Source organism: Natrix helvetica, assembly GCF_964273705.1.
Source record: "Natrix helvetica genome assembly, chromosome: 5".
NCBI classification, from domain to species: domain Eukaryota; kingdom Metazoa; phylum Chordata; class Lepidosauria; order Squamata; family Natricidae; genus Natrix; species Natrix helvetica.
This window is the reverse complement of record NC_138551.1, coordinates 3,860,728-3,872,617: the sequence shown is the minus strand read 5'-3', so window position 1 is coordinate 3,872,617 and position 11,890 is coordinate 3,860,728. Positions and strand designations below refer to the sequence as shown.

General features: G+C 46.2%; 1 protein-coding gene across 2 annotated transcripts in view; it reads right to left on the bottom strand.

The window, feature by feature from the left end:
* Positions 1 to 6,617: 6,617 nt before the first annotated feature.
* ARMC9 (armadillo repeat containing 9) overlaps positions 6,618 to 11,890 on the bottom strand; it is a 121,322-nt gene continuing 116,049 nt past the window's right edge. For both annotated transcript variants that reach the window (XM_081956039.1, XM_081956040.1), the window contains one exon: positions 6,618 to 8,431. In XM_081956039.1, coding sequence (XP_081812165.1) covers positions 8,409 to 8,431 — 23 coding nt within the window. In that variant the 3' untranslated portion in view covers positions 6,618 to 8,408. The remainder of the gene's footprint in view (positions 8,432 to 11,890) is intronic.

The window sequence follows — 11,890 nt, the reverse complement described above, 5'->3', positions numbered from 1 at the left end:
CCCCTGTTCAATCCTAAACTACAAAAATGATACCGGACATAGTCAGCACTGACCCGTGTTATCGATTCTGTGACTTAGCATGCTTTGTGAATCTAAAAGTTGGATCACTGTTCCCATATTTGCTTCTGTGACACCTCAGAAAGTCACTTAATTCACTGACCAGATTAAAAAGCGTTTGGAAACCAGTGAATCTCATTTACACCCCTAATTTTTCTCAGAGGCATTAAGTTCAGAGGGATTTATTTATTCCTCTGACAAAATGATAAACCTTCCTTTGGCTTCAGGGTTCGGCTGCCATGCATAATTCATTTATTTGACAATTGCCCAGAAATTATTCAGCTTTGCTTTCTTCCAAAGATGTGTTTTTAATTTCTCTTGGGATTATTTTTTTTCTGGTCGTCTCCCAGTTCTGCTCTTGCTTAGTTTACTGAGATCGAACAAGGTCACTTTGGAAAGACCATCTGGAGCAATTTATCTTCTGAGATCTCCAGCTAAAAAAATCAGTAGCACGACTGGAAGGACAGTTTGAGTTCAAAGATGCAGCATCTATGAAATATGCAGGAAAGCAGCTGATAAGCAATCATGAAGTGTTTTTATCATTTACAGAATTGGAAAAGGACTTTGGAGGTCTTCTAGTCCAACCCCCTGTCCAAACAGGAGACCCTCTACCATTCCAGTCTCTTCTGGAAAACCTCCAATGAGCACACACTTCTGGTGGCACGGTCTTCCATTGGTTAATTGATCTATTTCATGCTATTTAGCTCTCATTAGCATACCCTTCTGGGATTTGAAGCCAGGCTACTCACATATTAAAGGTAAAGATTCCCCCCGCACGTATGTGCTAGTCGTTTCTGACTCTAGGGGGCGGTGCTCCTCTCCGTTTCAAAGCCGAAGAGCCAGCGCTGTGTGAAGATGTCTCTATGGTCATGTGGCCGGCATGACTCAACGGCAAAAGCGCATGGAACGCTGTTACCTTCCCACCAAAGGTGGCCCCTATTTTTCTACTTGCACTTTTTACATGCTTTCGAACTGCTAGGTTGGCAGAAGATGGGACAAGTAACGGGAGCTCACTCCGCTCCGCGGTGCTAGGGATTCGAACTGCCGAACTGCCGACCTTTCTGATCGACAAGCCCGAGTCTTAGCCCCTGAGCCAACATGTCCCTAGCTTACATATTAGGTAGATGTATTAACCTCTAAGCCACGGGCTCTCCTCTCTTTGTCGGCTATACCAGGTGAAAGATGTCCAAATATGGGATGGAGCATACTGCTTCTGCTTTTGCCTTTCAGCCCCAATCCAGCGGCCTTCGCAGGGGGAGGCTTTTCGCGACAAACTATTTTGTGGAATATTTGCAGAAGCGGGATGGTCCGTCCCATATTTGGGTAGACCAGGCTACCCTGAGGAAAAAAAAACACTCAACTGGGTTCTTAAACTTAACAACTGCAGGGATTCACGTCACAACTCTGCCAAGAAAGGCACGGACCAATGTTACCGCCGCAGCTACCGTTGGTGTCAATGCAGAGAAATGGACTCATTCAGCATCCAGAAAACGGGTTGTTCTTTTTGTGGGAAAGCTCCACCTGTTGCGGCTTCCAAGGGCATCTCTTGGGTGCTCCCATTACGGAGACAAGGGTGAGCAAATGGTCATTTTCCCACGATCTATTTCTCCAACAGAAACTAGTTTTTTTTTAAAAAAAAGCTGGGTTTCTCCTGTCCGAGAGATTTAATAATAGCAGTTTGTCCGTATATTTCTCTGTCCGTCATTTTCCCGAGCTCTTCGTGGGTTGTTTATCCAAGGGGTTATTAAAAGCCACACTTGATTGACTACCCAGCAGATCCTCCAGGAATGAATGACTTCCTTGGACATCGTCCAGTTTTGTCATCGTCAACTTTCCGGAGAGAAGCATCTGCCGACGGGCAGGAAGAACGTCGTGGAAAGAGATGGAGAGATGTGGGCTGAGTAAAGAGACGCCAGAGGAGAAATCCTTTCCAGGGTTGGCTAAACTTGCTGCTGTGGAAGAAGCATCTGGAGATGTCCACGGAGGTGGTCCCAAAAAGCCACGATCACCACAATGGTCAAATTGAAGCTGGCACCTGTTGTGGCCCACCAGCAGCCGGTGGAGCTGGCAGCAGGTTCGGACAGTGAGGAGGTTGGGGAGGAAGATGGGCCAGTCCTGGAGTCTGGGGAAGGCTCTGATGAGGGCTCTGTGTCAGAGGCAGAGAGGGGGCCAGGGCCATATGCCAGTTATCAGCTGCCTTCGGAGTGAGACATCAGTGTGGCAGAAGAACAGCTGGAACCTGTTCCCAGTGTGCAAATGCGCAGAATTGCCAGACGAAGGGAGCAGCTAAAGAACAGGGGTCGACTTGGGAGTAAGGCCACAGGTGGACGATGAATGGCCCCTCCCAGAGGGAATAAAAGAGGGGCAAAAGGGGAGTGGAGTTTGCAGGAGACCATGAGTCCATTCCTGCATCCTTGCCAAGTATTGCGGCATTTGAAAGATCTCGGCCTGGCCGCTCTCCAAGCCTGATAAAGGTCGGGAATTGGGAACTACCTGGAAAGACTGTGGGAGAGGAAAGACTTTACTGGAGAGGAATTCACTGTCAATTAAATAAAAGGGGTTAATCGGGACGAGGACTCGGCTTCGTGCTGCTGGAAGCCTAGGTCAGAACAGCACAGGAGCTTGGCAGCACATGAGGATGCTGTAGATCCTTCAGAAGCTAATTCAGCCTGGCTTCCGGTTCCGGCGGCTGACGGCGACGGGCAGAGACTGCTCGCCCCGCGTATCCCCGGTGGGCTCCCCACTCCTTGGGGGGCACAGGATGCCCCGGAGAGGCGTTCTGCCAGAGCAGCGCGGCGGGAGGACTCCTGCATCAGCGGCAGCCGTCGGGGGGCTCTCGCTTCGCTCCAGGCACCGAGGAGCGCGAAGGGGAGGCGTGAAGCGTCTTCGCTGTGAGGCTGTACGGAGAAAAAAAGATACTTGAAGGATGCAGCGGCGGTGCGGTGAGGCGTAGACTCCCTTCATACCTATTACCAATTCTAAAACCTGTCAGTTGTGCTAATTAGAACTTTTGTTTAACTTGCGGCTGGAGGGGAGGGGGATTTTCCCCCCCCTGGACAAGCGGCTAGAAACAAAAGTGCTCGTAGCCCCAGGGAAGGAGGAGGGGGAGCGCCAAACCAAAGAGGTCACACTCCAACTAAATGGATCTTCAGACTTAAACTCTTAGGCTTTAAGAAAATGTGATCTTTGGGAACTTTGAACTCTGAAAAACTTTATTTGTTGCGTCAATACCCGAAGTTGGCAGGGCAAGATGGCACACTTCCGTTGTCTTCATGAAAGCTGAACTTGATTCCACCTCTTAGCTTCAGGCTTCCGGTCTTTGTCTCCGTGTTATTTGGATACCTCTCTTGTGGATTGTTTGCTTTTGAACTTTCTGGAGTGAAAAACGTCTGTTCCCTGCCAGGGTGATTAGAGAGTTCCCTTGTGCCTGGTCTCTCTACCCCCCGGACTCCCTTGGCTGCTCTACCACTCTGACTGATTCTTCTCTATACTGACTGGACTCTTTATTACTAACAATGACATCTAAAAGACCACCTCCTGGAAAGTCCGGCTTTGCTGCCTCCGCCCCAACATCTGCAGCCTCAAGTCCAAGCACCCAATCAACATTGACAGCCTTTAAACAAGCTAAAACTACGGACTTGGAGTTTCAACAAATGTTTCAGCAAATTCTACAGGGACAAGAGGAAATAAAGAAACAACTGAAGGAGATGAAAGAAGAAATTAGAGGGAACCAGGAAAAAATTAATAAGAACTCACAGAGACTGGATCTCTTGGAGCAGGGGGCGGCTGAGATGAGGGGGGGGTGGAGGGCGTGCAGAAGGGAAACAAAGAGCTTGACACCCAACAAATGAAAATAGAGTTTGAGAGAATGTCTTTTTATCTTAGGTTTCAAAATGTGATGGAGACAGATGATGAAAACATAAGGGACATCATGAAAACTATCCTAGCTGAGTATATTCAGAAAGAAAAACAACAGATGGGGTGGGAAATAGACCTGGTTTATAGAATGAACTCCGCATATGCTAGAACACACAATGTCCCCAGGGAGGTCCACATTAAATTTCTTAGGAAAAGCACAAGAGATGAAATTCTGAATACACAAAGGGGACAAGCCCTGACATACAAAGATAAGGAGATAACCATACTGAAACAGATCCCCAAGAAAGTGAGGGAGAAAAGAAAATATTATTCGCAATTGGCGAATAAATTATACCAGATGGGGGTGTGGTTTCGTTGGTTGCTGCCTGAAGGTATGTTAATATTCTGGGAGGAGACAAGAGTCAGAATTAATTCACCCATAGAGGCGCAGGCCTTTATGGAAAAAAATAAATTACTCCTAGAAAAACCAGAAGATATCCCAGTAGATGCACAAGACACGGGAGGGGCTGGAGCACTGCCAACGGGGGGAGATGGGGCGACATCAAGAAAGCTCAGATCACACAAATAAGTAAGAAAATCCACATGACATAAACTGACTGAAATTATTAATGAATTTACCACACTATGTTATTATGTAATATTTGAATGCTATGCAAATGTACACCATGAGTCTGGAGGGGGGGTATACCTACCGCAGTTTGCGGCTGCCACAATTTGTAACTTTCCCCATACCTTTTCCTTTTGTAAACCACCAAAAAATCAATAAAACTTTGTTTTTTTAAAAAAAGAAGCAGCAACTCAGCCTGCTGGTCTCAGACAACGTTCAGATTCATGGGCTTGGAAGAGCAGCAGATCTTCTGGCAAGGCCAAAAGTATCATGTCAACTGATCTTGAAGAAAAGGAAGCTACGAACCTCTGATCTCAATGCTATTTTGGGCTCTTGGAGGACCCAACATCCCACTGGGACGGCCTCTAGCCTTAGTGGAGGAGCGAGCAGGTTGATCCTGATTGGTTGGTTTGGATGGCAGGGATCTCCTGGGAGATCGGGGGATTTTGGTAGCTTGATCCTTCAACCGTGGCCATGACGTTTTGTTGGTTATGAGCTTGCGATGGCGTTTTCCTTCTAAACCACATTTCCAACGAAAAGATTCTCCTGATAAGGTAAGGATGTCAACTTGTAGAATCCCCAAATTTCATCTGTGCCAGTGAGGAATTCTGGGAATTCATTTGGGAGCTCAATTCTCTCCACATTTAGACACCATCAGATTGGGGGGGTGGGGGGTGGAAACAGACTATCAAAGGTGTCATTCATTCATTCCTCTCTCTCTCCCCCTCTGTCTCTTTCTCTCTAGATTGGGGGAAGTGGAAAGAATATTCAAGAAGTGTCATTCATTCATCTCTCTCTCTCTCTCTCTCTCTCTCTCCCTCTCTCTCTAGACTGGGGGAAGTGGAAAGAATATCCAATAGGTGTCATTCATTCATTCATTCATTCATTCATATATCCCCGCCTCTCTTTCCCACCCTCCCTGTTTCTAGATTGGGGGAGGTTGAAACAGAATATTGGAGAGGTGTCATTGATATACAGTATATACACCTCTCTCATTTTCTTGATCTATGACTCTCTCTCTCTAAACACACACACACACACACACACACACACACACACACACACACGTTGTGGTGAGCGGAGCTGGCAGCATATTCGGACAGTGGGGAGGTTGGGGAGGAAGATGGGCCAGTCCTGGAGTCTGGGGAAGGCTCTGATGAGGGCTCTGTGTCGGAGGCAGAGAAGGCGCCAGGGCCGTCTGACAGTTATCAGCTGCCTTCAGAGTCAGACAGCAGTGAGGCAGAAGAACAGCTGGAGCCTGTTCCCAGTGTGCGCATGCGCAGAGTTGCCAGACGAAGGGAAGAGCTACAGAACAGGGGTCGACTTGGGAGTAAGGCCACAGGGGGATGATGAATGTTCCCCCCCAGAGGAAATAAAAGGGGAGCGAAAGGGGAGTGGAGTTTGCAGGAGACCACGAGTCCATTCCTGCATCCTTGCCAAGTATTGCTGCATCTGAAAGATCTCGGCCTGGCCACTCTCCAAGCCTGAAAAAGGTCGGGAATTGGGAACTACCTGGAAAGACTGTGGGAGAGGAAAGACTTTGCTGGAGAGGAACTCACTCTCAATTAAATAAAAGGGGTTTATCGGGACGAGGACTCGGCTTCGTGCTGCTGGGGAAGCCTCGGTCAGAACAGCACACAATCATCATCTCATCATCTTCATCATTCTAGGCCTTGTCTATCCACTTCAGGATGAAGGCCTCTTCCACCTGTTTCCAAGCTAGCTTCCTTTTGCCAACTGAGCCCACAAAACATACACAGGTATCTTCCAAGTGCCCTGTTAAGAACACACAGCTGTAGAGGACCCGCACCGCCTGACCGATAACACCCACAGGCACGGCCCACACAATGCCCACAGAGTTTTCTGATGGACCCTCATCCACCTCAGACCAGATGTGCTCCGTTCTGTTGCTGCTATAACACAAATCCATCCATGAATTCAACCGGAGCCTGCAGGCTGTGGAATCGGATGGGAAGAGGTCTAACCTAGGGGCAACTGCCAAGCCCATCATTCCCTGCTGTCAGCCCTCTGAGGTAGGCCAGGTCAGGAAACAAGACACGAGGCATCCTGGTAATCTCCTTTATTGATACAGGCTCCCCTAACAGGATCTGACGGTGTGGCCCTTTCCCTCCCTCGTATACCAAAGAGAATCAAGAGAGAGAAATCTTGAGCTTCTTCCACATGCGTTCCCATTTTCTTGGGGTAAGTTCATATTTTCCCCACATCTTGGCATGACAGGTAGTCCTCGACTTACAACAGTTCCTTTAGTGACCGTTCAAAGTTACAACGGCATTGAAAAAAGTGACTTAGGACTGGTTCTTCACATATACGACAGCTGCAACATCCCCCAAAATTCAGGTGCTTGGCAACTGGTTCATATTTATGACGGGTTGCAGTGTCCTGGGATCACATGTTCCGCTTTTGCGACCTTCTGACAGGCAAAGTCAACGAGGAAATCAGATTCATGTAACAACCGGTTTACAAATGTAACAAATGCAATGGCTCACTTAACAACAGTGGCAAGTTTAGTCGTAAAATGGGGCAAAAGAACATGTCAGGCCCACAGCCATCTTTTCTTTGGGGTCTTTGGCCTGCCACACTTTCTATTCTTCTACTATGCATTTTCTATTGTGGGAAAATGGGAGGTGGGGATTGTACGGAGTTAGATGATAGGTAGCCATAACAAAATTCTTTCTAGAAAGCCAAGGTCATCCTTTGTCTCTGCACCTCTGACCGGAACTGGATGGGTGGAAATGCAATCGTGGCAGTGGGAGATTGGACCATGGGATGGATTGTGGGTGGGGGGGCAAGATCTTGAACTTTCAACTGGGTGGGGAAAACTGGGAAACTTTCAGATTCGGATTTTCCCAGATGTGCCAACATGGCTCTCTTCATCAATTGGAACTTTGAGCAATCCTTTGCCTCGGACTCTGATTTAATTTTGGATGCTTTTTGGAATCCTGATATACAATTTCTTTAGTGACTGTTCAAAGTTACGACAACATTGAAAAAAGTGATTTAGGACTGGTTTTCATATGCAGCATCCCCCAAAATTCAGATGCTTGGCAACTGGTTCCTATTTATGACGGGTTGCAGTGTCTTGGGGCCACGTGATCCGCTGTTACGACCTTTCCACAGGCAAAGTCAACAGAGAATCCAGATTCAGATTACTAACTTAACAAATGCAACGATTCACTTAACAACGGTGGCAAGGAAAGTCGTAAAATGGGACAAAATGACAAGTATTTCACTTTGCCACATACATTTGCAGTTCAATTGTGGTCGTAACTCGAGGACTACCTGTACGGTACCTTCAAGGTGCCATTCCTGTGGTCCTCTACATTTCAGGAAAGACTGGCGGGAGATCAAAAGCAGAGCCACGCCTGCATGGAACATTCTGGATCTCTCTTCCAGCTCCTCCGATTCTCTGAACGAACCCCGACTTCACCCTTGTCTCACCCATTTGGATCCCAAGAAGGTTCTGCTAAACTTTGAATCATGGCCAATCATGGCTTAAAGATACCCACATTCCGTTCCACACCAAAGGTTGTGAAGCTCAGCTGGGCATTCTTCGGCATTTCGCGTGAGGACAGATGGCATTTTTGTCGTTTCCTTTTCAGGCCACAAAAGCTGTGGGCATTTCAGACGTCTCCGATTCCAGGAACGGATCCCGTCTTTCGACCGAGTCCGAAAAAACCCCACATCCTATCAGATAATCTTTGAGCCACGGGGTGTAGAGTGTCGGCATTCAGGCTAATCTCCTGCTTCGTCTAGTGGGGTGCCAGGAAGATGCCAGGGGTCCAATTACAGCACGCTGATGGTGGCTGTCTTCGGGCTGGGGGCTCCCGAGGAAGGGGGTCTGTCCTCACCTCCTAGAAGAGTGGCTGCCTGCAGGAGAGAGGGGGAGAAAGAGGGGAGGGGGTGGTCTCAGTTAAAGTGGAAATCGGAAACTGGTAGAGCAGCATTTCTCAGCTTGGGCATCTTGAAGATGGGTGGACTTCAACTCCCAGAATTCCCTGGCCAACTTCCCATTGATTGCTTTCTTGCAGATGTTTCATTACCGGACTAGGTAACTTCATCAGTGCTAGAAGGGAGTGGGGGTTGGGAGAGAGGAGGAGGAGGAGGAAAGAGGAAGAAAAAGGAGGACTGTGGGGTTCTTGGTGCTCCCTGAGCTTTGTTATTTGCAGACATTTCATGACCCAACTAGGTAACATCATCAGTGCTAGAAAGAAGTTGGGGTTTGGAGAAAGGAGGAGGAGGAGGATGAAGAAGAAAAAGAGGAGGAGGAAGAAAAGGGAGGATTGTGAGGTCCTTGGTGCTCTCTGAGCTTGGTGGCTTTCTTGCAGACATTTCATGACCCAACTAGGTAACGTCATCAGCTTTAGGAGTGAGCGGGGTTTGCTCTCTGTTTATATACTAGAGGCTTGCCCTGTCGGTGGTGGTGGGACCTTCCACTCCCTTCCAACACTGATGATGTTGCCTAATTGAGTAATGAAACGTCTGCAAGAAAACCACCAAGCTCTGATAGCACCAAAGACCCCTCATTTCAACCCTGAGCTACAAAATATTGTCCTTTATCGATATTCTGGAGAAAACAACAAAATATTGTGCCTTACAAGCGGAGATGGCCAAACGATGGAGGAAAAATAAAAATAAATTACCATTGAACATCAAAGGGCGCTTTTGGGGCATTTGCCAATTATTTAGAAATGTTCAATCACATGGAGATGGCACAACTCGTGTTGCAAACGGTTGACCCTACTTGGAAAAAGGAGGCGTTTCACAGTGTCACCTCTGCTCATTCTTAGATCCTTGGCTAATAATCTGAATTGCTGGCATTATTTTAACAGCCCAAATCTCAGGACATTACTAAGTCCTACAAGAGTTTTGCAGAAAATCTTGTAAACATTTGAGTGAGCACGCCATGCTCTGCTAGGAATTTTTAATTTGAAACATGGGGTCCTATGAATACAATACAATAATACAATACAAAACAATAGGAGAGTTGGAAGGGACCTTGGAGGTCTTCTAGTCCAACCCCCTGCCTAGGCAGGAAACCCTATACCGTTTCAGACAAATGTCTATCCAACATCTCCTTAAAGACTTCCAGTGTTGGGGCATTCACAACTTCTGGAGGCAACTTCTGTTCCACTGATTAATTGTTCTCACTGTCAGGAAATTTCCCCTCAGTTCTAAGTTGCTTCTCTCCTTGATTAGTTTCCACCCATTGCTTCTTGTTCTACCCTTGTTGTTCCTGCAACGGTTCTTCCTATGTTTTAATCTCCAGTCCCCTAATCCTCTTTCTTGCTCTTTCTAGAGTCTCCACATCTTTTCTACATCGTGGTGACCAGAACTGGATGCCGTATTCCAAGTGTGGCCTTACTAAGGCCTTATAAAGTGGTATTAACTCTTCACGTGATCTTGATTCTTTCCCTCTGTTGATGCAGCCTAGAACTGTGTTGGCTTTTTTGGCAGCTGCTGCACACGGCTGGCTCCTATTTAAATGGTTGTCCACTAGGACTCCAAGAACCCTTTAATAGTTACTACGGTTGAGCAAGGTATCACCTATACTCTACCTGTGCATTCCGTTTTTGTTGCCTAAATGTAGAACCTTACTCTTTTCACCATTGAATTTCATTTTATTAGATACTGCCCAATGTTCAAGTTTGTCAAGATCCTTCTGTATCTTTAGCCTGTCTTCTGGAGTGTTGGCTATTCCTGCCAGCTTGGTGTCATCTGCAAATATTCATGCAGATGAATTATTAGGATCGGTCAAAAAGACTAAATGAATAGCAGAGACGCTGCCAGGCATGAGGCCAGCACATCTGGAGGACACCAATTTGTCAGAGGTTCGTGAAGAAAGAAAATCAGAACATTTTTAAGGAGCGTAGAAGACGTGGCAAAAAACCCCAAAATTATTACCCTGTTTCAGGGAAAATAAGACCTCCCCGGATAATAAGCCCAATTAGGCTTTTGAGTGCATGCACTAAAATAAGCCCTCTCCGAAAATATTGCCACACAGCAGCTGTGACCACGCTCACCGCTTCCTGCACCTCAAAAATAATAAGAGGAGCAAGAAGATAAGGTGGAAGAAAGAAAATTTGAAAATGAAATGCAGGCAGATGATTTCACTGGGATTTATAGTTACAAAGAAAAAGCAGACAAAGGGAGTGACACCCCCCCCCCCCAAAAAAAAAAAGAAACCACAAGCTAGTAAGGAAGGGAAGAGAACAGGGGAAACCCTGGGGAAAGGTATCAAAATAATAAAAATTGTTAGGGATGTAACCCTAGGCTTGGCTTGGCAATGTATATAAGCTATGATTACTGTTACTTTAAATGATTCAGAGAAATGTAATTGGCTTGTTACCTCAAGCAGCTATACGAGGGAGCCAGAATGGCTCTTAGCTCTCTGTTTTGTTAGAAGCTGGTTGGTGTATTTTGAGGTATTGTGGTTTGCTACTGTTTAGCTATACTTTGTGTGTTAAACTGAGAATATTGATAACTGAATTACTGAACCGTGTATGACTTGGACAGGACTCGGAATACTTCTATATTTCTACATAGTGAACTACTATAATTTTTATACTATTCAGTGTCTCTGTATGCTGGTTTGTGCGTGTTATTCCATATCACTCTCATTACGCTTCTCTGCATATTCGCTCTTCTAACGGGGAGCTCAATTACTTAACACTGGTTATGGGCCCAGTGTACCCTGTGTACTCAGAGTTTACCAGGCGTAGCTAAAAAGAGAGCTGGTGTTGATACGCATTACAGTATACAGATAGCTGTTTAGTTTATAAGTGTTTACTATTATGGAGAAGATGGCACACGCACCATCAGCAAATTTATCCCTGATAACGCGGTTGGACGGAACAAACTATGTTTCCTGGTCAATGAAGTGCAGCTTACTTCTACGTACTGAAGGATTGTGGGTTGCTGTACAGAATCCACCGGGCGTGACTTCTTGGAATCCAAATGACGAGGATGATGCCAAGAAGATAGCAGAGTTTCAAAGATGCAATGAACGAGCATTGTGTATAATTGGTCTAACGTTGACTGACCAACAATTAGTTCATATTCGTGGAGAGAATTCTGCAGCAAGATGTTGGGAGAATTTGAAGAAGATATATGTACGTGACACTGTAGGTGCACATATACATCTTACCCGCAAACTGTTTAGGGCACGTCTTCTGAAGGGAGGAGATATGTTAGCTCATTTAAACTTTATGAAAGGAGTTTTCCAAGAGCTACATGAAAAAGAACTTATTTTCTAAAGAAATACTCTAAAGAAAAGATACTACAACCACAAAAACGGGAAAAAGAAAAAGAGGTTAGGAGAAAGGAGGA